Below are 27,825 nucleotides of genomic sequence, written 5' to 3'. Positions count from 1 at the left end.
GGGCACCTTTGTGTCCACATCAGAATAGTCATACAAGCTTCTTATTTTTGGAAGAAGTTCATGGTGCTTTTTGGTCTCAAAAACCAAGAGCAGAATCAGCTAGCCCTTGCTTTATACCTGTGTTCTGGGCTAGGTTTGACCCTGGCTAGTGCCCTGGTATTTTAGGTTTCATAAGAGAGTAGAATAAATAAGAAGCTTGTATGACTATTCTGATGTGGACACAAAGGTGCCCTAAGGGTCAAGTTACTCTTTCCCTGGTTTATTTTCTAACCCGAAGGTGCCCTAAAGTCTCTACCCTCATCTTGAAACACTATAAAACTTTCCCCTTCTCTTTGACCACAAAATTCCTTGTCTCCCCCCCATCCTGGGACATAAAATTTCCCATCTCCCTTATTTTGTGCCTCCTATCCTGTCATCCATCTTCCTCATTCTGTCCCTAATCTTTGACTTCCATAAAAACCTCTGAAACTACATCACCATTTAAAAACCTCTATTTAAGCATAATTCCTCCAAATACCAGTCTCACTTAGTGTTCTTGCTAGGAGACCCGTGCTGCTTCTTCACATAAAATAAAACTCCCAATGGCTACAGAGAAGGCCTAAGTGAATTTTTTTACATCTGAATCTGCTCTCCCAACTGTGACCTAAAAAATTCAACAGTTGACAAAAGGAGATTTACTTAGCCATAGAAGGAAAAGGATTTTCAACAAAGAAAGATTCTGAGAATCCCTTGAGCTGATTCAGTTGAGAGATCTCACTGCCGCACTGAGAATCCCCCTTCCCCCAGGCACTTACGGCTATTAAACTACCAGGGTCAAGCCTAGCCCAGAACACAGCTGTAAAGGAAGAGCTGGCTGATTCTGCTGTTGGTTTTTGAGACCAAAACCACCATGGACTTCTTCCAATTGGACTCATTAGGGTGGCCTGGCTCCAGCTCTCTCTCTCTCTCTCTCTCTGAAGTAATGTCGACAATCTGAGTCCTTAGTCCCCTTAACCAACCAAATTTTGAAGACTGCCCCAATGCCTTTTAAAGAAAAACTAGTCTAACATGCATAGTGGGAAGGGTTAAGATATTGCTCCTATTTACAACCTGATGCTTTAAAATATCTTGTTCAGTTTTAGAAAATTTGGATGTGAATCAGCCCTGTTCATTATTATTCTGGTTTCAAGTCAAGAGCTGTTTCTATTACACTAACCTCAGGGAATCTCATCCCCCAAACATCTTGAGGTCCCTTTCCAACTAACCTGACTACCTAGCTGACTACTGTTCTTCAAGAGATCTGTAGTTTCTATGCATTGGCCCTGTGCCATCAAAAGTTTGGCTCTTTTTTGCTCCATGCTAAAATTCTCCCCTAGGTCCCTTTGTTTCTTCTTACTTCTTCCTTGACAGCTTCTGTATGGTATCATTTGGTCATTTCTGCCACTTTCTACTCTGAAATAACAGTGTCAAAATAGGAAGAAGTAACTCCTCACTGTCCTTATGTCTCTGTCCACTATATAGCTCCACCTGCTATAGCTTTGTTGCTTTGCTAACTTCTGCAGTTCTGCCAACTGTTCAGCAAATGACACTTGTATTCCGGAAAGGATTCACTCTCTAGAAGCTAACTCCTATGAAAAGGTCTTTATAGCTCACAAAAACAGTCCAGGGTAGAGGAAGTACCTCCATTTTTTTGTACTTCTATGTGGTCATTGCCCTAATACCTGACAGATTATAGAACTGCAAAATTGTAGAGTTGGAAAGGGACCTCAAGAAGTCAACTTATCTAACTATACATGAACAAGAATCCTCTCGTCAACATGAACTTACCTTCAAATCCATCCAGATAGAGGTGAGTCTGTCCCATTTGTTTGTTTTCTTGCTCAGTGTGTTTATATCACTCTGCTGAGGTTTAGGGTTTAGAGGTGATCGAGATCCCAAAATATGAACACAACAGGTCCTGCCAAATGGATTTGACTCAAGCTTTCTCTCAGGCAAAGTAAAACAAAGTTTATTAAAGATTTGCCATAATGGGTAGACTCTTAAGGAGCCTAAGTATTTGTGACACTTGTATTGACAAGCAGGCCAGAACAATCTTACACAGACTGAGTCTGCACTAGATTGAATCTCAGCACCTTCATGGAGGCAAGATGGATCTTATATACAGAAAGACAGTGGGAGGGATCTAGGAGTGGTCTAAAGGAGCAGTTTGGAGAGGGTCTTGAGGAAGAGTCTAAGGAAGATCTTGAGGAATTAGACTCCAGGAATGGGATTAAGGATGGGAAATAGCTGAAGGCTATTTCATCTGGAGATGACAGACAATGAATGGCTAGGCTAGTTTAAGGGTAACAGATTTGGGTATAGACATTTTGATAGGTCAAGGGTGGGAAGTAGTTGGACAATGGAGGGCTAGGTTAAGTTAACACAGATTTGGGCCTCAGATACTGAGGGGCTTATGGTCTCAGGCAAATGCCTCATCAAGTGGGAAGATTTAAGGAGAGTTCAAGGGGCTTCTCAGAGCCTGTACTCCATCAACCCTGATGTGACAGTTTCCCCTTCCTTGCCCATTCTTAGATTCTCCATCTTACTTTGGGGCAAATGAGCTTTCATTTCAAATTCCAACTCTTTTATTCATTACTCTTCAAGGACTTATTTCCATTAAAATGTTTTTTTAATAACTGCTAGTAGTAATGTGAAATAGGTCATGCAATTATTATTATTACCCTAATTTTACACATGAGGAAACTGAAGTCCTGATTTTGAGGTTTAGGGGTGCTGGGATCCTAAAATAGCTACATATATGTCCTGCCCAAATCAATTTGACCCAAGCCTTCTTTCAGTCAAAGAAAAACAGGATTTATTAAAGATCTGCCTTATTGGCCAGACTCTTAAGGAATCTAAGCATTTATATCTCTAATGCATATGGCCAAATTGGATCTAAGTACCTTCATGGAAGCAATGATGGATCTTATAATACAGAAAGACTATGAGAGGGATCTAGGGTTGGCCATGTAGTCAGGGGTAACTGGAGACGGGGTCTAGGGAGGACCTTGATGGGAGTGGCCTGGGGTGACTGGAGAAGTGGTCTAAGAAAGGTTTGATGGGAATGGGGTCTAGAAGGATCAAGGGCGGCTTTACAAAGCCAGTGGTAACAGAAAAAGAAGAGAGATTGGGCATAGGCTATAATGAAAGGTAAGTTGATAGCCTCACACAAACTTACAATGAAAGGCCAGCTGAGAGACTTAAGATTCAAGGAGAGTTCAAGGGGGGTTTCCAGAGCCTGTAACAGGGGGCCACCCAGAAGTTAAATGACCTTCACCAGGATCACACACAGCAAGAACAAGTCTCAAGATGGATCTGAATCCAGGCTTCCTGACTCCACATTTAGTGCTCTATGTATTATGCTATTTTATCTTTATTATTTCTAAAAAATAAAATGGGTTGGGAACAGGTTATATTTTAGTTCAACATATATTAATGTCCTCAGAGTATGAAGTGTCTGCCTCACCTTCTTCTGAAAGACATTCAGTGCACCTGAGGCTTTCACCCTCTCCACTTGCAGCCATAGAGAGGATACTGTGAAGTTGATTTGTCATTCAGATTGTGCCTGCTGAAACTATACATGTGAGGTGTACAAAATGCCACTGTTTCCATGATAATTCAGGTGAAGCAATAACTCTGCTGCTGGGTTTGAGGTATAGTTTCTTCTTGTTCCCTGCCTCTACTAGTACTGGACCAATTCCATTTTATAGGACTCCTTAAGATCTTTGTAGTTTTTAATGAAAAACATAATGACACTGTCAGCTGAAATGAAGATAATCTAGGCCTTCCTGAAGATTCAGTGACTCCAAGTTTTCTTCAAATGTCCCACCTGTAAGATCCTAGTGAGAAAAAGAAAAATGGTTAAGGCAGAAAGGAGGAAGCTTGTGTAGCTTTACAAAGGTAAAACAGGGACACATCCATATTTAGCAGCTTGGATACATGGCAGCCGAGCCATTCTTTCTCACTTAGGTTCCTTCCAGCTCTAAAATTTTACACTTATGTTAATTTCTAGGCTTTCCATCTCTATTCTGTCCATTGCTAGTTGGTAGAGACCTCTTAGAATTTGTCTAGTTAAAATACCTCATTTTTAGATGAGAACACTAAACAAGGTAAGTGATTTGCCTATGATAAAGCTTATGTTCATAATTTTATGTTCATAAAATTCAATGGAAAGGTCAAATATTAAAGGTGAAGCTTAAATACTTGTGTCACTTAATGAGGGTAAGAGCCTCAAGTGCACTGTTGAGAAAGATTGAAGGCAAAAGGAAAAGGGGATGGCAGAAGAAGAGATGGATAGACAGTGTCATTGAAACAACAAACATGAATGTGGACAGAATTTGAGATAGTGGAGGACAGAAGGTCCTGGTGTGATATGGTCCATGGGGTCATGAAGAGTCAGACACAAATGAATGAAGAACAATGTAGAGTGTCATGTATAACTTTCTTAATGAAGAGGGAGGAGCAGGGTGAGAGAGAATTTGGAATTCAAAATTGTAAAAAAACAAAGATTAAAAATGGTTTTTATATGTGATTGGGAAAAAATATAAAATTAATTTTTAAAAAAAGAACAACATGTAGTGCTTTAGGTTTTGCTTACTTCATAACAACATAGTCATAACATAACAACATTATGGGGCAGAGAAGGAAGGAGAGTAAAAACAACACACAAGGCATATTCCTTGCCCTTGGTTAGCACAGTCTGACCTAGTATAGTTGGTAGATATATGGGTTTATTTAATTGATCACATTTAACAAAAGATCTCCCTTCCACTGTATGATCCCTCAGAACTTCAGAGGCATCAGGCTTATGCCCAAAAGGAATTCCTCCCCCTGCACCCCACCCAAACCTGGAGAACCAGCATTCTCAGGTGAAGTTTCTCATCTTCAGTGAGAATAAGTGAAACAAAGTCCTAGATCTTTAGTTTGGCTGCTGGTACAGGTGATTTTTGCCAGCTTGCTCCACCAGTCATGACTCTTTTGCCTATTATACAGAAAATAGTCCTGACAAGTAGAAGAAAGTAAAGAGACCAGCTTATGTTAAGTAGGCTACAAACCAATTTTTGTTCAAGTTTAAGCTGAGTGAATACAAAACTACATGAGAGAAAATAAAAGATGTTGCCAACAAGAACATCTAGTGAAGTGAATAATAATCAAGCCTGTTTGTTAGCTACTTAAAGATATGATACCAAGTCTGTTCTGTAGTTGAGGACTAAGGGCAATTATGTCAAGCCTTTCCCTTGTTGTACTTCTGAATCGTAATAAAGGTAGCTGAAGCTTATTAGAGTAGCAGTACCTAAAAAGAATCAGAACAGAGAAAACCTATTACTATTAGTTGTTTCCTATAATAATAACAAAATATTCATAGCTTTCATTAAATTAAGAGTTTCTAACCTTTTTATGTGTCATGCATATAATTTTGATGAACCCTATGGATTCCTCAAAATAATATTTTTAATAATGGAAGCAAATTCTAAATTTCATTTTGAGGTTGGTGAAAAAGATATTTTTTCCAATGAAGACCTTCTGAAATCAATCCATGGATCTCTTGGTGTTCCCCTGCTTTAAGTTTTACTAAAGCACTTTTCCTCACAATCCTTCTATGACCTGATTACTATCACAATCTTAGGATCAAATGGATCTTAAAGTTCCATGATAGCTTCCCTCTGAGTTCATTCCCCTAATTCATACTGGCACTAGCAGACAGACTCTCTAATGGGACGCTTGGGTGCTTGTGCTAGGACTCCAATTCCTACGTCACATTTCTCCCTAAATTTAAAACACTATCCCTGACAGTTTTCTCCACAGCCCAAGGTCATTATGTCTAGCAATAACTCATGAGTAGGGCCAAGTAAGACAAACTATCTTTCCCCATAACAAGAACAAGCTGACCTCTGAAGAAATTCTCTCATAAAAACAGAACTATCTTGTAACCACAGAATTATCATGTCATTGTATTCAATCCAGAGGTCAAGCTATAGACATCAACTCTCAAAACTATCTTGATACAGACATAACAGACCAAAAATATACCCCTGAGAAATCCCTTCCTCTGGTTTCCAGTAGTGAATGACGCCTGTAACCAAGGTTGTAAGTTATCACCTAATTAGCATATCTGCCAAATAATCCACTACTTTTCCTATATAAGCTTTAGCATTATTCTTAAGTGGCAAGTTCTTTTTTAAAAAATATTTTTACTGTTTTATTTTTAGTTTTCAACATTCATTTCCACAAGATTTTGAGCTGAAGACCAGGAGCTCCGGAGGCAGCCACTGTGCCTCCACCACCCCCTTGCCTTGGGGGCAGGAACCAGACAGTGCTCTTCTGTCACCTAGTTACAGCAGAGTTGCCCAGAGTTGACCTTTTACTTTCTCTTTGGCATTTTTGGGTTAAGAAGTCTAGAAACTGCCACAGCTGCTGGTGATTCACTCTCCTGAAGTCTGCTCTGGCTAGTCTGTGCCACAGGTTGGGAGCCACCCTGGGTCTGGTTGCAGGAAGTTCATGCAGGATTGTGCTTAGCTCCCAGCTTGGTGGAATAGACCCTTCCCATTGGCCTGCCAGGCTGCTTTCAGTGGGAGAGTTGTTTCTTTCTGTCACTTTGTGGGTTCTGTAGCTCTAAAATTTGTTTAGTCATATTTTACAGGTATTGGAGGTGTTTAGAGTGGGAGCCCCTAAGTGGCAAATTCTTTAAGGAATACAGGTTCTTTAAGGAGCTCTGCCTGCCATATTGGCATTACAATAAACTCTCCTGTACTTTAGTCCCTGAGGGGTCCCTGAAATCCTTAGGTTGCATCATCTCCAGGAAGGTATATGATCTCCTCAAGAACCCCCAACCAGTGTACTTCCCCCTGACAATCAGCCAGGAGACCATTCTTTAACATTTAATCAAACAATATAGCCAGAACAGTAGTAAAAAAACATTTCCTCCTGATACCAGGCAAACTCCCACAAATACACAGATTTTATGGGAGGGAAGAGTGAACAAGAACTTAGGTGATGAGATACATGTGTAGGAAATAAAGTGGCCAAAGTAATTCACAACTAGACTGCACTTTTATTTACATTTTAGACTTGGATTGGCAAAAACTTCTCTTTGACTCCTTTAGAACATCAGCCCTTCAATTGCAGCAGGACTAGCCTCTCCTGTTCAATAATCTTTCCTGTTTTAGAAGAACCTATGTGGTATCTTGTTTTGCTCCCACAGATGTTTTTGGGAGATAATTAACACTCCCAAGCTGTGGGGGAAACTTGCTTATCATATTTTACCAAGATAATGGCTATCCCAGCACCAGGGGGATCAGAAAGGTTGGGATAGGACAACTGGTTCAAACCTGACAGGTCATGTCCTGGTCACCAGTGTCTTCAGTACTGGGCCTGCTCAACTAACCTCATTAATATTAACTCACACACCCAAAGAGTTGAGATTCTGCCATTTTCTAATCATGGGATGTATGATCTGGGAGGGAAAATATGTAATGAGGGCATATAGTAAGGAAGAGTTATAACCTTGTAACCTTGAGGAGTCTGGACTAATCCTAACTCTGAGGGGAGGAGTCAGAATACCCTAACAATATTTAATCTTGTTTTTGCTTCTGTGTGGGGTGTGAGTGTTTCTGGTGTGCACCTTACCACTTCTGAAGTGTAACAAATGTCTTCCTCTGCCCACTCTGTTTCTGAGTTCTTTCAGTGGCAATGGGTCTATCATGTGGATCTCCCTGCCTGGGAAGTCCTGTGATTCCCACAACCATGTTTCTCACATTCCCTTCCCCAATTGATAAATGGTCAGTTTTCACATGAAGAAATTAAAGTCATATGAAAAAATGTTCTAAACCACTACTTAGTGGAAATGCAAATCAAAACAACTCTGAGGTACCACATCACATCTATCAGATTAGCTAACATGACAAACAGGAAAAAGATAAATATGGAAAAAGATATGGGAAAGTTGGAACACTGATTCATTGTTGGTGGAGTTGTGAACTGATACAACCATCCTGGAGAGCAATTTAGAACTATGCCCAAAGTGCTATAAAATTGTGTATACCTTTTGACACAGCAATATCACTTCTAGATCTGTATCCCAAAGAGATCATAAAAATGGTTTGTACAAATGTACAAAAATATCTATAGCAGCTCTTTTTGTGGTGGCCAAGAACTGGAAATTGAACTCATCAATTGGGTAATGGTTGAACAAGTTGTGGTATATGAATGTAATGGAATACTACTGTTCTATAAGAAATGATGAGCAGGTGGACTTGAGAAAAATCTGGAAAGACTTATGTGAACTGACTGAGTGAAGTGAGCAGAACCAGGAGAACATCGTACATAGTAACAGCAACATTGTCTGATGACCAACTTTGATAGACTTAACTTTTCTCAGCAATATAAGAATCTAAGGCAATTCCAAAAGACTCATGATGGAAAATGCTATCCAAATCTAGAGAAAGAACTATGGAGTCTGAATGCAAACTGAAGCATACTATTTTTCTTTTCTTTTTTTTTATCATATTTCTTGTGGGATTTTCCCTTTGGTTCTAACTCTTCTTTACAACATAACTATTGTGGAAAGTTTAATATGATTGTACATGTATAATGTACAATAATGGTAATGGGAATTTGAAGATCTTCCCTGCCCCTTAATAAGCCTAAGGGAATTTGACAACCTTCCCTATTTTGAACATAAACTCTGCCCCCAATAGGTTGAATGTAATCGAATGGAGTCTGTGGTAGGAAGAGTTTGCTGAAGGGTGAAGCAGAACTCATAAGAAGCTGGGAGTCAGAGTTAGCTAGACTGAGAGGAGGAGAGGACATATCCCAGGGAGTCAGTCAGGCTTGTGAATAAATGTTGGTTTGTGGAAAGGCTATAGGATGCTGTGGCTCTCTGTGCTGTTGTGGCTTATTAACTTCTCTGCTACTATGATGGAATTGGTTTACTGGTTTTGGGATTCTGTTTTCTTGTGTCTGAATACATGTTTTGCTTCTGCCTTATATACGGAGATTCTGCAATATTTTATGATCGCACCATGGGCACTGTGAATATTGCATTGGGACTACACATGTATCTTAGGGAGGGAGAGAAAGTTTACAACTCAAAATCTTATAGAAGTGAATGTTTAAAACTAAAAACAAATATAATTTTTTTTTTAAAGCAGTAGAGGTTAAGTAACTTGCTCAAGGTTACACAGCCAGCTATTTCTGCATGTGGTGCTAAGTATCTGAGCCTGGATTTGATCCCCAGGTCATCCCAACACTGGAGCTGGTGCTCTTACTTGCTGAGCCCCCTGGCTGCCCCTAAGCAATTGGGGTTAAGTAACTTGTTCAAGGTTACAGGTGTTTCTGGGTGGGTGCTAAGTGTCTGTAAAGGAAATGCAAATTTAAAGATCTTCCCTGCCCCTAGGCCCTTTGATAGGCTTAAGAGACTCTGAGAACCTTCCTTGATTTGAAAATATACTCTGCCTCCTGATAGGCTGAATGTGGTCACATGGAGCCTGTGGCAGGAGGCTTGGTTTTCAGGAATGACCACACATTGATACTGTATTATTGGGCAGTGGGTCAAGAAGGTGCTTCCATTCTCTGACCTAGGTGAAGGCTATATAATCCCTGATGCGAGGCTTTGCTTTGGGGCTCACTTTGAGAAGTGTTCTGTGATTTGATCAGATGAGACCCTGGGAAGCCGTTTTTGAGAGCCCCCCAGCTTTGAAAAACCCAGACGTTGATTTGGTATGGATGTAATGGTTGGACAGTTTGGAAACCTGTCTACTTGATCTGTTTCTCTGTCTTGATAATTCTTTCTGTATACTCTGAAGTTCGGGGTGCTGACCTTTTTCCCCTGAACTAGGTAAACGATACATATTTGACTGATTGAAGTAAGCTTGTTAACCCATTTTGAGTTGCTTTCCTTTAACAAAGCAGATCTAAGAACCTGTGTTAGCAGCCACCCTGGGGACGCTGGGGTGCTTGCTGATACAGTGTCTGAGCCGGATTCGATCCCCAGGTCATCTCAACACTGGAGCCAGTGCTCTTACTCGCTGTGCTACCTGGCCACCCCTATAATTTTTTTAAAAAGAAAAAAAAAAAGAACCTACCCTCAGCAAGGCCCTAGGGTGATCAGTCCCAACTGATTCAATTGTACTTCAGAGCCTCCTTTTGGGATCTTATGCAGATGAATGGCTAGGGACAAAGGTATGAATTCAGCCTAAGCCCTATATGCAAATTAACTGTTTTGCTAGCCTCTTCATATGCAATTGAACTATTCAAGCCTAAGAGCCCTAGTAAAGTGAAGAATCTACCTTTTTTTTTTTTTAAGTTAGGCCTTTCCTCCTTTACATTTCAATGTCTCCTTTAGCCCTTCTCAGCTTTGCTGAAATCTTACCCTCTTATATCATCCTATAAATTAATTGACTTTCCCAGGCAATAAAGCTAAGATTTTTAATTTGGGTCTTCTGACCACAAATATAGGGTTCTTTGCATTATACCACTGTTACAACACTTAGAAAATGAGAGGGCAGTGTATCTTAGCTATTCTCAGTCACTACTGTGCCAAATGTTTCCAAGTCCACATCTTCTATTGTGCCTCATTTTTTATCATGTGACTCCTATGACTTCTCATATCACTCTTCTTCACTCAGGCTCTGACACTTCCAGCTACTAGCCATTCATAAATACCATCTTCCCCAAGCACTGTAGTAGGCTGAATCTCCCTATTTCTAAGCTGCTAAACTCAACAGATCCTCAAATCCTTCTGAAGGGGTACAGGATCTGGGACCTCCCCACCACACACACACCTTGAACTCTCCTTAAATCTTCCCACCTGAGGCTACAAGCTTTTCATTATGGCTATACCTAAATCTCTGTTACCTCCTCAGGTTACTTCCCACCCTTGATCCTATCAAAATCCCATTCTCTTGGTTCCCAGTGCCTGACCTCTAGTCACCCCAGACTACTGGCCACTCCCATCAAGAAGATCCTTCCTGGATCACTCCTCCAGTCACCCCAGACTACTTGGCTACCCCTAGATCCCTCCTGCAGTCTTTCTGTATATAAGATCCATCTTGCCTAAATGAAGATGCTCAGATTCAATCTGGCCCAAATACTCATATTCCTTAAGAGTCTACCCAATATGGTGGATCTTTAATATTTAATAAACTTTATTTTTCTTTGATTGAAAGAAGTTTTGGGTCAAAGTTATCTGGGGTGTTGCTATCTCTGGTCCCAGCACCCCTAAACCTCAACACTTCCTTTGTATGGTTGTGTCTAGAAATGGATACAAGTGCTTTTAAACTTTGTCATAGTGGAAGGACTAAAAGTTCTCTTCCTTAGTAGCTAGTTTACAAGTGAAGACATTAGAGTTCAAAGTTAAGAGCCTTATCATACAGTTAATTTAAGAGACTGAACCAAGGTCTCCTAACTTTAAGACCACTGTCAAGACCAAGCCTCCCTTGTGAAAGGAGAAGAGTTTTATTCTAGGAGTCCATTCATCCCCTGATGACTCAGGGAAAGCCATGGACTCTAAATGTCACCCCTATGTCCTCATGGTGGAGTACAGAGCAGGTCCCTAAGAAAAGAAACCTGACTGACCTTTGTGAAAAATGATTTTTTTTTTCTACCTTGGAAACTCAGAGTTCCACACCCTCACTCCCACCCCCTTCTGCTCCAAAGTTCTTCAGAAGGACATTACTGGGGACAGCTAGGTGGTGCAGTAAATAAGAGCACTGGCCCTGGAGTCAAGAGGACCTGAGTTCAAATGTGGCCTCAGACACTTGACACACTTACTAGTTTATTACTTAACCCCAATTGTTTTGCCTTCCCCCTTCCAAAAAAAAAAAAGGACATTACTGATAATGAGATGGCATGGAATGTTCTCATGCAGGTCAAACCCTATCCCACCCTGAATTGACTCAGGCTTGGGTGGAGTTAGATTCTTCTGCCAAGATAGCCCAAGATTGGGAGTGGTCAGGTATAATGAGGGGTTGGTCTGACAGAACAGGTATTTCCTCTCAGGAGGGAAAATGATGGTGGGATGATATCAGCCCCTGTTCAAAGTAGTAGTATATACCTTTTCAAAGAGATTAATGGAATTTTGGAAAAGTTAGATATAATAGATCATCCGGAGAAAAACTGAATCAAAATAGAAAGAATACCTTTTTCTCAGCAGCACATGACACTATACAAAAACTCATCATGTATTAAGGAATAAAAACCTCACACCAAAATGCAGGAAAGGAGAGACATTAAATACATATTTTTAGATCATACTGCAATAAAAATTACACTCAATAAAGGCCTGCAAAAACAGAATAAAAATAATTGGAAACTGAATAATCTAATCCTAAAGAATGAGTGGGTCAAAGAACAAATCACAGAAATGATACAAAATTTACTTAAAGAAAATGACAACAATGAAATAATATGCCAAAATTTATGAGATGCAGTCAAAGCAGCATTTAAGGGGAAATTTGATATTTCTAGACATTTACATAAATAAAAGAGAAAAATCAGATCAATGAATTGAACATGCAATAACAACAACAAACTAGAAAAAGAAAAAAAATTTAAAATTCCCAGTTAAATGCTACATTGGAAATCCTGAAAACCAAAACACAGATGAATAAAACTGAAAGAAAATCACTGGCAAGATGTCAGAGTAGACTTCCTTGAAGCTCTGGATTTCACTTCCTCCAATACATGTAAAAAATGACTCTAAACAAACTTTAGAGCAATAAAACCCACAAACTGACAGAGAGAAACAAATGTCCCACAGAAGGAAGCCTGTAGATCATCAGCAGCTGCAGCGATTTCCAGACTTCTCAATCCATAAATGCCAAAGACAAAGTAAAAGATCAGTGTGGAACTTGGTTGGTCCAGGGGAGGATAGAGTAGTATGGTCCAGCTGCTATCCCCAGAGAGAAGCAGAGGAGGTGGGGTGGCTGCAGCCACTACCGTGTGGCTGCTTCCAGAGCTCCTGGCCTGCAGATTGTAGGGGGACCAAGAGACCATTCAGAGGGTAATCACTCTTGCTTTGACCTGCTTGGATCTGGATCGTGGTCTTGGGTAGCAGTCCTGGTGTGTGTGACCAGTGAGCCAAAGTGTGTGGGGGCTATAGAGATGGCGCCCATCTAATAGCTCCGGCAGCTGCAAAAACCCCAGCGATTTGGGACATAGCTCTTTCCATTCTGGAAGCAGAGTTCTAATGTGTCAAAGAGCTCAAAAGTCATGTAATTGGCTACCATGAGTAAGCAACAGAAGCACAAACAGACAATAGAATCCATTTTTGGGGACAAAAAGGATCAAGGGATGGAGTGGGAAGAAGACATCGAAGTCAGAATCCCTGCATCAAAAGTGACCAAGAAAAATATGACTTGGTTACAGGCCATGGAGGAGCTCAAGAAGGATTTTCAAAATCAAGTAAGAGAAGTGGAGGAAAAATTAGGAAGAGAAATGAGAATGATGCAAGAAAATCATGAAAAGCAAGTCAGCAGCCTGCTAAAGAAGACCCGAAAATACAATGAAGAAAATAACACCTTAAAAAACAGACTAACTCAAATGGCAAAAGAGGTCCAAAAAGCCAATGAGAAGAATGCTTTAAAAAGCTGAATTTGCCATATGGAAAAGGAATTTCAAAAACTCACTGAAGAGAATAACTCCTTCAAAATTACATTGGAGCAACTAGAAGCTAATGAAAAAATAGAAAGCAATGTGAAATATCTCATTGGAAAAAACCACTGACCTGGAAAATAGATCCAGGAGATATCATTTAAAAATGATTGGTCTACCTGAAAGCCATGATCAAAAAAAGATTCTAGACACCATTTTGCAAGAAATTATCAAGCAAAACTGACCTGATATTCTACAACCAGAGGGCAAAATAGAAATGGAAAGAATTCACCTATTGCCTCTTGAAAAAGATCCCAAAAAGAAAATCCCTAGGAATATTATAGCCAAATTCCAGAGTTCCCAGGTCAAGGAGAAAATACTGCAAGCAGTCAGGAAGAAACAATTTGAGTATTGCAGAAACACAATCAGGATAACACAAGACCTAGCAGCTTCTACATTAAGGGACTGAAGGGCTTGGAATATGATATTCTGGAGGTCAAAGAAACTAGGACTAAAACCAAGAATCACCTATCCAGCAAAACTGAGTATAATACTACAGGGAAAAATATGGTCATTCAATGAAATAGACAACTTTCAAGCATTCTTAATGAAAAAACCAGAGCTGAACAGAAAATTTGACTTCCAAATACAAAAAGCAAGAGAAGCATGAGAAGGTAAACAGGAAAAAGAAATCAAAAGGAACTTATTAAAGTTGAACTATTTACATTTCTACATGGAAAAAGGATAATTGTAACTCATAAGACTTTTCTCAGTATGAAGATAGTTGAAGGGAATATATATGTATACATACATATATATGTATAGGAGGATATATGTATATACAAATATATATCTGAGTGTGGGCATGTGTATGTTCATGTATACATAGACAGAAGGCACAGGATGAGTTGAATATGAAGGAATGATATCTAAAAAATAAAATTAAGAGGTGAGAGAGGAATTTATTGGGAGAAGGAGAAAGGGAGCAATAGATTAAGGTAAATTATCTCATATAAAAGAGGCAAGAGAAAACTGTCACTATGGATGGGAAGAGTAGGAAGGTGAAAGGAAATGGGACAACCTGATTCTCATTGAATTTGGCCTAAGGAGAGAATAACATACACACTCAATAGGGTATCTTACCCTACAGGAAAATAGGGGTGTAGGGGATAAGAGGGGGAAGGATAGAAAGGACAGATTGGGGGAGAGGGTAGTTAGAAGCAAACATTTTTGGAAAAGGGAGAGGGTCAAAGGAGAAAATAGATTATGTGGGGGGTGGTATAGGATGGAGGGAAAAAGTCTGTCACAATATAACTACTATGGAAATAATGTGGGTAACTACACATGTACAATCTATATTGAATTGCTTATCTTACCATTGAGGGTGGGTGAGGAGGGAAGAAGGAAAAAAATCTGGAACTCAAAGTTTTTTAAAATGATTTAAAATGTGTTTGCTTGGGTTTTTTTTTTTTACATGCAACTGAGAAATAAGATGTATAGGTACTAGGGTATAGAAACCCATCTTGCCCTACTAGAAAGTTAGGGGGTGAAGGGGGAGGATATAAGAGAGACCAGATTGGGGGAATGGGTATTCAGTAGACTTGCTATTTTGGGAGGGGGTAGGGGAAAGACAGGAAGAGAAAAAATTGTAACTCAAAATCTTGTGGAAATTATTGTTGAAAACTAAAAATTAATACATTTAATTAAAAAAAAGAAAGAAAAAGTTAACTAGTAAATAAAATTAGGAGTTTGTATTATGGAAAACCCAATAAAACAGATAAATCATTTGGTTAATTTGATTAATAAAAGAAAAGAAGAAAAGCAAACTACCAGTATCAAAAATGAAAAAGGTGAATTCATTACCAATAAAGATGAAATTAAAGTAGTAGTAAGATATTTTGCCCAATTACATGCCAATAAATGTAGCAGTCTAGGTGAAATGGATAAATATTTTCCAAAATATAAATTGCCCAGATTAACAAAAGAGGAAAGAGAATACTTAAATAACCTTATTTTAGAAAAAGAAATTGACAAGCCATCAACAAGCTCTCTAAGAAAAAATCCCCAGGACCAGATAGATTCACAAGTCAATTCTAACAAACATTTACAAAACAATTTATTTCAGTACAATATAAACTCTTTGGTAAAAAAGGCAAAGAAGGAATTCTACAAAATTCTTTTTACAACATAAATATGGTACTGATACACAAGCAAGGAAGAGCAAAAACAGAAAAAGAAAACTCTATCTAAATGAGTATTGATGCAAAAATTTAAAATAAAATACTGGCAAAGACATTACAGCAATATATCAAGAAAGATCATATACTATGAGCAGGTGAGTTTTATACCAGGAATACAAAGCTGATTCAATATTAGAAAACCATCACCATAACTGACCATATCAATAATAAAAATAATAAAAGACACATGATTATATCAATAAATGCAGAAGAGAAAGCTTTTGACAAAGCACAACACTCATTTCTGTTAAAAACACTGGAAAGCATAGGAATAAATGGAGCTTTACTTAAAGTAAATAGTACCTATCTAAAACCATCAGCAATCACTATGTGTAATAGGAGATAATCCAGAAGCAAGGAAGGCCATTATCAATATTCTTATTTAATACAGTCTTGAAATGCTGGCTATACCAATAAGGGGGAAAAAAGAAATGAAAGGAATTAGAATAGGCAATGTGGAAACAGAACTATCACTCTTTGCAGACAATGAAGTATTCTAGAAAACCAACTAAGAAACTAATTGAAAAAAGTAACAACTTTGGCAGAGTTACAGGATATAAAATAAACCTATATAAATCATCAGCATTTATACATGTTACCAACAAAGTCTATCAGCAAGAAATAGGGAGTCCTAATTACCTCACATACTAGTAAAAAATGACTCTGAACAAATTTTAGAACTACAGAATCCACAAAATGACAAAATGAAATACATCTCTAGCTGAGACAGCCTGGTAGGACGACAGGAAGGGTCTATAGCACTGGGCTGGTAGCAGAGCTCAATCCTGTGTGAGCTACCCTGGCAGAGACCAGTAGCACAGATTGGCCAGAGAAGACCTCAGGGGACTGAATCACTGGCAGCTGTGGCAGTTTCCAGACTTCTTAACCCATAAACGTCAAAAAGAAAGTAAAAGTTCAGTGGGGAAACAGCTGGAATTGGGTGACAGAAGAGTATGGTCTGGTCCCTGCCCTCAGGACAGTGGAGGTGGTGGCAGCTGCAGTCATTGCCATACTGGCTGCTTCTGGAGCTCCAGGCCCACAGATAGTAGGGGGACCAAGCAACTGACCAGAGGGCAATTGAAGGAATATTTCTGCTGGCACTGAGGCAAGATTGTCTTGCTTTGTCTTGCTTGGATCTGGGTCACAGTCTTGGGTGGTGGTCCTGGGGTGAGGAGTGCTGGTGAGGCAGTACTTGTTGAGGCTGTGGAGAGAAAGTTCTCCTCACAGTACTGAGGCAGGTGCCTAGAAGAAACTCTGACAACAGCTGCTCAAAACTCCAGAAATTTGGGACACAGCCCTCTCCACTCTGGAAGTAGAGTTCTATTGTGGCAAAGAGGTCAAAAGTCAAGTATTTGGCTGGCAAGATGAGCAAACAGAGGAAGAGAAATCAAACTATAGAATCTTTTCTTGGCGATAAAGAGGTTCAAAACAGAACCAGAAGACAACAAAGTCAAAACTCCTGTATCAAAAGCCTCAAAGAAAAATATGAATTGGTCACAGGTCCATGGCAGAGAAGCTCAACAAAGAATTTGAAGAAAAAGAGGAAAAATTTGGAAGAGAAATGAGAGTGTTGAAAGAAAATCATGAAAAATGAGTCAACAGCTGTAAAGGGAATTGGAATTTGAAGATCTTCCCTACCCCTTAATAGGTCTAGGGGGCATTCTGCTTTGAAAGTAAACTCTGCCCTGTAAGAGACTGAATGTGATCACATGGAGCCTGTGATGGGAGGAGTTTGCTAAAGGGTGAAGAAGAGCCCATAGAAAGCTTTCCCGCTTTGAAGATAAACTCTGCCCCCTAACAGGCTGAATGTAGTCACATGGAACCTATGGTGGGAGGAGTTTGATGATGGGTGAGGCAGAGCAACAGGAAGTGGGGAGTCAGAACTAGTGATACAGTGGGAGAGAGAGGAGGTCAGGTAAGGAGATAGATTTATGAGTAAATATTGATTGGTTTGGAGGAAGGCTAAAGGATGGCATGGCTCTCTGTGTTGTTATGGCTTGCCAATTTCTTTACTATTTTGATGGATTCAGTTTCCCAGTGTTGGGATTTGGTTTTCTTCTGTCTAAATAAATGCTTCAGTTCTCTCCTCTAAATGGAGAGTTTGTTATATTTTGCGATCAAACGTCATGTGATATTTATAGTCACTTTCTTTATTGTGATCGTGGGTGCTGTAAATACTGACACTTTGGTGTCACGAACAGGATTGTGAAATATCAGACCTCTAGGTGGAGGCAGAAGGGATTTAAAAGCAAAAATGGTTATCCCAGGATGGGGGGATTTGCCTTATTCCTCCTGAGCAAGGAAGTGGTCTAAAATACAGGGCTCTGTGAAAACTGGGAATAGAGGCTACAGCAGGGAGAACCTAGAGATTTAGAAACATGCTTGCAAAGAATACCAATAAAACCTAGGAAAGAGCTGGAGGCAATAAGTAGAAAAGGCTATTTTACTAATAGCTACCATACTGTGTGTAAAAGCAAAGAAAAGCTTTTACAAGAGTTGGCTAAGTGCCAGCATTTGAGCCCTCCTTTAGAAGAGCAAGCTGAGTCTCAGCTGGTAAAAGAAGGAGCTGGAGAGTCTCTGGAAGAAGAGAGGGCTGTTGTGAATTTGGCTCAGAAAACAGAAAAAAATTAACAGGAGGAAGTTCATACAGCCTTGGTAGAGTCTGACACTAGTTTCTATGACAACGACTCCAAAGGAAAGGGCATGTGTTGCACAGAATGATACATGGTTAAGTGATACATTGCTTCATATTGAAGTTTTTACAAGGGTAGAAGCTTACCCCATACCGAGAAGGCAGGAGAATCAGGGAGGGCAAGCAGTGCTCAAGGAGACAATTAAGGATTTCATTCAACAGGAGATTACTGATATTTTTTGCAGATTCACACAAAGGATGGGAGAATCCTTAGTGTCTTCAATGGTAAGAATCAGTGACAAAGGAGCTGGAGGGGTAGTGATAGATTTTATGAACTGCTTGAAATTTATAAGTATTTGTCAGAATCCTTTTTGTCCAGCAAGTTTTTAGAGATTTTCATTTGGCAGGAGGTAACAATATTACCAATCTATTATCTTTAGCTGCTGATGGATGCAATAGAATGTATCCCACTGATTCTATGTGGCCTAGTGGAGACAGACCCTGGTACTCACTTAGAGACTGCATGAGAAAGTTGAAAGAAGTAATGAAAACTGCTATCAAGGTTGGAAATGCAGATACGTATCATGATATACCCTTAGCAGTTCCTCAAAGAAATATTGTGTTGAAGACAGCTCCTTCTGCTTATAAGCACCTACTTCTGACTCTATTAATTGGTGAAATAGGACACCATCAGAGGTGCTGGATAAGATTTCACCACTAAGTGACTTAGGAGAATGGGAAAAAAGATAAATTTCCTCGTGAGAGAAAAGTAAATGGATTCAAAGTCAGAATTCAATATTCAAAGTCAGAATATATTGCTAAGAAAAGAATTGTTTACTGTTCTATTGAGAGCAGGGGTTGATTTTAGAAAAATTGATAGTATTCCAACTAATGAACTATATAAAATGTGCCATGATAAGGGGCTTAATACTAGATGGAATAGAGAAGTAAGGGTTGCCCCTACAGATGCTCCTGAACCATTGCATACAAATTTGTCACACCTTCAGGGAAACACAGATTAAAGAAAGTCCTGAGATAGGTGGAAGTGGTCAATGTGCTAAAGTGATCAAGTGTATCAAGTCATTGGAACAGAGTGAGGAGGACAGTGTCATATATTCTCCTGTGAATAAGGTTATTATAGTGAGTTCATGGATTCCAGAGGCATGGCAGACCCTATATTTGTTTCTTTTTGACTTTTTGTCAGTTAAACTTGTTTGCGAGATTTATCTTCTGCAGGATTGGATCTGGGTCACAGTCTTGGGTGGTGGTCCTGGAGGGAGGAGTGCTGACATGGCAGTGCTTGTTGAGGCTGTGGAGAGAAAGTTCTCCTCACAGTACTGAGGTAGGTGCCTAGAAGAAACTCTGACAACAGCTGTTCATAACTCCAGAAATTTGGGACACAGCACTCTCCACTCTGGAAGCAGAGTTCTACTGTGGCAAAGAGGTCAAAATAGTGATAGGGTCTCATAGACCCTCCACCTGCAAATCCCTGATTGATTAAGCCAGATATCATCCCCTATCCATGACTGTGACGTGCCACTTCTGGACCTGGCATCGACCAAGTTCCAGATGACAGCTGAAGAATTGACTTTTCAAATGGAACCTCCTGGAGCTGGCATCGACCAAGCTCCAGATGACAGCTAAAGAACTGAAGTCTCGAGTGGGACCTCTTGGGGCAGGGACAGCTCTATGTCTAATTTCAGCTTAAAGTAGCTTTGGAGAAGAGACCTTCACCGCTTACCTCAAGATATCAAGCCCCATTTGTTTGAGTGGAGAAGCATAGGATGCTTGTGTCCAAGCCCCCACCCTAAACTATTGTTTTATGTGCAAAGTTTTTCTATCATCCCTGTTATATTGTTGCAAAGTTCTGTTGACACCAGTTTTTCCACCAGTTATTCATAAACTCTCACTTATTGCAAAGGTATTTTTGCTATGTAAGGGACATGAAAGATCTTGGGGCCAAATGTAATGGGAATGGGAATTTGATGATCTTCCCTGCCCCTTAATACACCTAGGGGGGTGTTTGAAGACCTCCCCTGCTTTGAAATTAAACTCTGCCCCCTAATAGGCTGAATGTAATCACATGGAGCCTGTGATGGAGGGAATTTGCTGAAGGGTACAGCAGAGCTCACAGGAAGTTTCCCTGCTGTGAAGATAAACTCTGCCCCCTGATAGGATGAATGTAGTCACATGGAGCCTGTGGTGGGAAGAGTTTTGCTGAAGGGAACCAGAGCCCACAGAAAGCTGGTTCAGAGCTAGCCAGACACTGGGGGAGAGAGAGGACACTCATTAAAGAGACAGAGAGGTTTGTGAGTAAATATTGATCTCATATTGGTTTGTAGGAAAGCATATTATTTTGTGGGAAGGCTGAAGCATGCTGTGGTTCGCAGAGTTATTATGGCTTCTGAATGTCTTTGGTATTATGATGGAATTGGCTTACTGGTTTTGGGATTTGGTTTTCTGGTGTCTAAATAAATCCTTTAGTTCTACCTTCTATCTGGAGAGTTTGGCATATTTTGTGATCAAATATCATGCAATACTTATGGTCACAGTCTATATCATGATCATGGGTGCTGTAAAGATTGCATTGGCGCTACACCTGGGCAAGTCACTTAACCCCTCTTTGCCTCACTCACTTGTAAAATGAGGACACCATGGCAAAGGAAACAGCCAACCACTCCTGGTTCTCTGCCAAGAAAACTCCAAATAGAATCATGAATAGTCAAATGTGACTGAAACAACTAAACAATGTATATTAAATTTGAGATGTCTAAGAGACATCCACTTTGACATGTACAATAAACAACCAGGAAAGGCAAATTACACCTCAGAAGAGAAACTGGAATAAATATATAGATATGAAATAAACTTACAGGAGTTGATGAAGTCACTGAGAGAGTTAAAAAGAAAAAGAGAAAACAAACAGTCCAGGATAGAGCCTTCAAGTGTATTTAGGGTACACAAAGTAGCTGACAAGGCATCAAAGGAAATGAAGGAGAAGTTAGGTGGGAGAACAAACTCTCCCACACCACCCCACCTCACTGCCCAAAAATTAAAAAAAAAAAGAGAGAAGAGAGAATATTTAGAAGAAGAAAATTGTCAATAGCGCCAAATTCTGTAGAGAAATGAAGAAAGTTAAGGACTAAGAAAAGACTCAGGTTTAGGAATTAAGTGATCATTGGTAATTGCAGAGAGTAGATTCAGTTAAGTGATGAAGGCAGAAGCCAGACTACAAAGGGTTGAAAAGTAATTTAGAAGAGAGAAGTGGAGTTCAGACAGGGCTTAGCTGGGATAAGGAAGAAAACTACATGGTAATACCTTGAAGAGGGTAGTAGTTTGTTGTTTGTTTGTTTTAGTATGGGGAAGACATAGTTTGTACATACACTTGTTTGTAGGCAATGGGGAAGGAGTTATTCATTGATCTTTGGCCATGGCATGTATAACTGCTGAACATTAGCATTCCTGTTTCATTATATCTCTCTACTCACCAGCTTTACACAAATCACAAAAGGAGGGTCAGCATCCTTGAAATGCCGTATTGGAATCTTTGGTTTGGGTCTTTCCTATAACAAAACAAGAAAGATTCAGATATTAATCAAGTCAGCCGGTTATAGGTATTAGTTAATAACAAAAAGGTAAAGATTTTTCTAATTACTTCTATCCTTGGGCAAAGTAGTGAAAAAGAGCAATGGATTAAGGATTTAGAAAACCATGATTCTAGTTCTAATCAGTTAGCAGCTTTTTGTGCCTAACCTGTATTAAAGCCTTCTGAGCTTATGTTAGTTTGATCAGCCAAAACTGGACACACTGTACCCTGACCCCAACATGATGATGTCATTTTGTTCCTCTTTGAGAACAAAGGACAACAACCAACCAACCTTGTGTTATTGAAAAGAAAGTTCTCTATAAACCTTGAAGTGTTATTCAAAGGTGAATTGTTGTTGTTGCAGTTGCATATATTTAACCTTGTGAGCTTTACAATTTCTGAAGAATCAAAGTTGACTAAGAGGGCATATTGGGAAGATGCATGGATTGTGGGAAGAGCATGTCATGTTAGGTTGCAAAGGATACCAGATCCCCTACAAATACTACAATGGGGCTTAGAGATGTGTCACTCTACTCAGCAATAGATACCTCCTGACTTTCTGGAGTCTCTCTTCTCCACTTGTATCACTTTGGTACATTCCTCTGCCCTTGTGGCCCCTTTCTCTGATTGGTGAGTTCCTTCCATAACTTCCATTTCAAGGAAGTGCTTAGTCCAACCCCATTCTCACTCTTTCATTTCTCTCCCAGGTTCCATGCAGGTACTTTTCCCTACTACTTTTTATCTCTCTTGTCTTCTCCTATTCCAGTGTAAGCTCTTTGGTGGAAAGGGGCTTTTTTCCCCTTATATTTGTAGTCCAATTTAGGTATCCACAGATGACACCTCCAAAATCTTACAGATATCCTAGAATAGATAAGGAGAAGCCAGGTCAAACTGAAAACAAATCCCAAAGGATTGAATGCAAGTGGCTCCTAGAAACTTTGGGACAACTGTAGCACTGTCTGCTTGGGCTTAGCATGAAATCAGAGGAAAAAGTGTGAGGAACAGGCACTTTATGAATCTTACTTTCATATGTACCAGAAAAAGGAGGACTGAAAAAAATTTTTACATGTAATTCTACACCTCTGTTCGCCCTCTACAGATTTCAATAAAGAAATAGATAAAACTCAAAGGGGAAATAGGAGGGTAAGAGATAAGGAAGTGGAAAAGAGGAGTCTAAGAGAAAGTATCTTGTTTTAAGTCTAAGACAATGGTCATAAGTAAAACAAAATTATCATGTTGGAGAGAGGAATTTGAAGAATGCAGGAAATGAAGAAAAGGAAGGAGCAAAAACCTGGGATCAGGAAGAGGGTAAGGAGAAGAGAAGAGATGCAATTAAGAACAAATAGGTTATTTCACTTATAAAACCACAAATGTCATACAAACTCCCTCTCTTCTACCACCTTCTTATTTATAAAGAGGGAGGTAGGATTAAAGGGAGGAAAAATTATAAAAGGACAGGATTGAGGGCACTACATAATTAATAACCATAAGTGTGAATGTGAGTGGGATGAATGCACCTATAAAGCAGGTTTGTTTGGTTGGTTTTTTCTTTTGGGGGGGGGGGTTAACACCAAAAACAACTAACTGGACAAATAGGGTGAAAACAAAGTTGTTGGTATCAAAAAGGAAAAATTACAACAATTGAAGGGGAAATTATTTTTTTAAAACACCTTTTTTTCAATTACATACTAAAGAAACTGGTAATTTAGAGAAATGGATTAGGAAGCTGAATTTAACAATATGTTGTTTACAAGAAAACAACTGAAACATAACGACTCACAAACACTTAAAACAAGATACTAAAAAACGTAGGGGTAGCAATCTTGATTTCAAATAAATATGGATATAGTAAAAAGATAAGAAGGGAAATTACATTATGCTTGAAGACACCATAAATAATGAATAAATATCAATACCTAATACTTACTCACGTAATGATATAATATGTATGTACTTAAAGAAACAGTTACCCAAATTGTAAGGAAAATAGTAACACAGTAATAATGAGAGGAGGGGATGAGGAGTATATAACTCTTTTATACCTAGAAAAATCTAACCAAAAGTTCAACAAGAAAAATAGGACCTCGACAGAACTTTACTGAAAGGGAAAAGAAAGGAATATATGTGTCTCTCAGTTACACATGGAAGCTTTACAAAAATAGGTGTCATGTATTGGGGCAAGGCCTTTACCTTGCCAATAAATGAAGAAAAGCAGAAACACTAAACACATCATTTACTGATCACGAGACAATAAAAATTATACTCAGTAAGGGACCATAAAAGAAAGAATTAGAAAGTAAATGTAGACTACATTTTGAGAGTTTTAAAGAACCAGTGAGTCAAAGAACAAATCACAGAAATTGAAAATTTCCTCATAGAAAATTAAAACAATGAGACAACACACCAAAACTTATGGCATACATATAAAGCCAAGGTAAAATGCATATCTAGAAATGCTTTCCTCAACAAAAGAGACAGGCTAAGCAGAGGATGAAAATTTTTTTAAAAAAACCCTGAATAATAAATTTAAATTCTCCAACTAAATAACAAAATAAGTCTCTATTTTGTTATTTAGTTGGACATAATTAAAGAGATTACTAAAGACCACTGAATTGATCAATAAAAGTAAGAATTTTTAAAAAGTCAAATAGATAAAACAACTGAACAAATAGGGTGAAAACAAAGTTGTTGGTATCAAAAAGGAAAAATTACAACAATTGAAGGGGAAACTATTTTTTCATTTTTCAAATGCTTTATTAACTTCTGATTTACATCATTAATTTCCGCCAGATTTTGAGTTACAAATTTTCTCCCCGTTTTTCTCCTACCCACCACCCCAGAATAGCAGTCCCACAGGATATCCCCTCCTCCAATCTGCTCTCTCCCATGCCCCCTTAGACTTTTCCAGTAGGGCACGGTGGATCTCTATACCCCAGTGCCTGTATATCTTCTTTCCCAGTTACATGTAAGATAGTGGAAATTATTTTTTAAAAACACCCTTTTTTCAATTACATACTAAAGAAACTGGTAATTTGGAGAAAATAGTTTAATACTTTAAAAAAAATACTAAGATTAACCAAAGAAGAAATAGACTATTTAAATAACTCCAATATCAGGGGGAAAAAAAATTGTTGTTTTTTTTTTTGTTTGGGGCTTGGTTTTTTTTTCTTTTTTTTGGAGGGGGGATGGGCAGGGCAATTGGGGTTAAATGACTTGCCCAGGGTCACACGACTAGTAAGCGTTAAGTGTCCAAGGCCAGATTTGAACTCAAGTCCTCCTGACTCTAGGGCTAGTGCTCTATTCACTGTGCCACCTACCTGCCCCTCCCCCCCAATTGAATAAATCATAAAAGAACTCTAAAGTTCTGGGTTGCAGTTCTATGGCAGAGAAGAGTGTTAGCAGTGGGTCACAAGAAGGCAGAGGCCTTTTCATAATTCCAAGGCAAAGAGAGCACTAGCACTTTTGGCTGTAGGGGACCAGGGTCCCTTCTTGGGTAAACATCAGAGCACAGACCAGGAAAGCAGTGACCATACCACTCCTAGTATCACACCAACTCAGAAGCACCAAAAACTTACAGACCCCCCCCCCCCCGAACTAGCTCTGAAAACTGCAGCAAAATCTGAAGCTTAAGATAGTGCCTCCCTACCCCTGTAATGTAATGTAATGTAATGCCAAGGAAAGGCAACTTCCCAAGGTTCAAAATACCAGCATAGGTGCTCTCCATTTTATTCAGTGACAAACCAAGAACAGAGAAGATCAAAACATGACATCATTCCAAATACAGCATTTACTAAGTGTGATTAAATAATCTCCAAGTACTACCCCACCCCAGGACCTTCCAATCATTCAATCAATTACAAAGTCCCTGTTCTAAATACTACTCCACCCCTAGGCTGTACCTTCATTTAGTTCACCACAAAGCCCCTTTTCTCAAATGGAGATTAGTTTCCAATCTAAGTAAAGTACATTCATTTGTTCAACCATAGAACACAAAAAGGTCAAAAGTTCCCCACCCCTGGATCACAATTGAATCTACCCCAGAGTTACATCAAGTTTAAGCACAGCACTTAATACCCAAATGGAGGTCTTTTCTTCATCTTGACAGGAGGCAAGTTCTCAGCAATCTTAGTTCCTGGGGAGACAAGGCTTAGCAAGGCCACAAGATACATTGTCAGTCCCTTCATTAATTCATCCTCTGTCTGTAGAACAGTCCTAGAACCCCTGAAAACATTAGCAAAACCCTCTCCCAGGATTTCTGTAAACATACAACAAGAAAATCCTTCTTCAGGGCTTCTGAACCAACAGAAAGGTTCCCAGACCCCTGCAACAACAGCACTGTCCTTCACCAGTGGACAGTATTCATTCTGTCTGCAGGACAGTCTCCAGACCCCTGCAACAACAGCACTGTCCTTCACCAGTGGACAGTATTCACTCTCTGTCTGCAGGACAGTCTCAGGGCTTTTTAACCAAAAGCCAGGTTCCAGGACTTCTTCAACAACAGGACTGTCTTTCACCAGTGGACAAATCTGGCAAAACAACATCAAAACAGACAGACAAAGTACCAGCAAAACAGCCATGTCTCCTCAGTCCTTGGCAACTCAGGGGGCAGGTCTCAAAAGTCCAGGGCAATTCAAAGTGGCCCCCAGCAATTCTCTCCTTCTCTCTCTCTGCCTCCAGGAGGTGCTGCTTCCAAAAGTTCTTCTGCCTCTCTCTTGTGTCTCTCCAAATCTATGTCACCAGCTCCTCCCAGTTCAGGACTTTCTTTTCACATCAACAAGTCCATCCCACAGGTGGGATTAACAAGCTCTGGGTTTTAACACAATCAATTTGAAAACCAAGCCAATACAGGGGAATCTTTAAATGCCAGTACTATCAGAACCCCATCCAGTGAACATCAAATTCAAAGTCAATAAATAGGCTAGGAAAACAAACAAACAAAAACGATAATTTAACATAAAAAGCTCTTCTTGTTCCAGGGAAGACAAAGACATAAATTCAGAAGATAACAATGTGAAAACAGATAGAAACATAAAGCCTCAGAGAAAAGTGTTAATTAGCCCCAAGGTCAACAAGAATTCCTGGTAGAGTTAAAGAAAGCATTGAGTGATAGAAGAAAATTGGGAAAAGAAATGAGAGTGATGCAAGAAAATTATGAAGGGGAGGCCTGGTGGTGCAGTGATTAAGAGTACCGGCCCCAGTGTTGGGAGACCTGAGATCAGTTCGAGCCTCCAATACTCGGCACCCACACAAAAATAATAATAACTGGCCATGTAACCTTGAGCAAGTTACTTAACCCTGATTGCTTTAAAAAAAAAAAAAGAAAATTATGAAAAGAGATAGGCTTAAGCAAAAGCCTTAGGATCTGAGATCTCACTCTCTCTCTCTGCCTTCTGGGAGTCAGCTCTGTAGATGCAGGTGCCATGGGTCAGCTTGCAGAAACCAAAATCTTTTCCTAAGAGAGAGCCCAGAACCAGAAGGAATGGCCCCTGGAACCCACAGACCCTCATACCAGGAGTTGGTAACATTAAAAGATGTGTCTGTGGACTTCACTGAGGAGGAGTGGGGCCTCTTGGATCATTCTTAGAAAGAACTGTACAAGAAAGTCATGCTATAGAATGTCCAGAACCTGCTGTCCCTGGATGATATGACAATATACTTGGAAAATCCCGGAGACTCAGTTAAAAAGTTTTTTGAAGCAGTTAATAATTTTAACAAATCATCAAGATATGAAGTAAACCCACATAAGTCAACAGAATTCC

The 27,825-nt window shown here is 39.5% G+C and overlaps 1 protein-coding gene across 7 annotated transcripts in view; it reads right to left on the bottom strand.

Annotated features, from left to right (window-relative positions):
* B3GNTL1 (UDP-GlcNAc:betaGal beta-1,3-N-acetylglucosaminyltransferase like 1) overlaps positions 1-27,825 on the bottom strand; it is a 147,640-nt gene that overhangs the window by 7,688 nt on the left and 112,127 nt on the right. For 4 of the 7 annotated variants that reach the window (XM_069076626.1, XM_069076628.1, XM_069076627.1 and 1 more), the window contains 2 exons: positions 21,969-22,043; positions 1,961-3,857 (listed from right to left, as the gene is read on the bottom strand). In XM_069076626.1, the coding sequence (XP_068932727.1) occupies positions 3,777-3,857; positions 21,969-22,043 (156 nt within the window). In that variant the 3' untranslated portion in view covers positions 1,961-3,776. Of the gene's footprint in view, positions 1-1,806; positions 1,937-1,960; positions 3,858-3,993; positions 5,312-21,968; positions 22,044-27,825 lie in introns of those variants that run through there. The other 3 variants (XR_011166154.1, XR_011166155.1, XM_069076625.1) reach the window with 2 other exon arrangements.

The sequence above is a fragment of the Petaurus breviceps genome, unplaced genomic scaffold, assembly GCF_028583685.1.
Source record: "Petaurus breviceps papuanus isolate PSGF00001 unplaced genomic scaffold, PetGlider_PUasm1.0 90925, whole genome shotgun sequence".
Taxonomy (NCBI): Eukaryota; Metazoa; Chordata; class Mammalia; order Diprotodontia; family Petauridae; genus Petaurus; species Petaurus breviceps.
The sequence above is the reverse complement of the archived record's forward strand: the minus strand, read 5'-3'. Positions and strand labels throughout refer to the sequence as shown.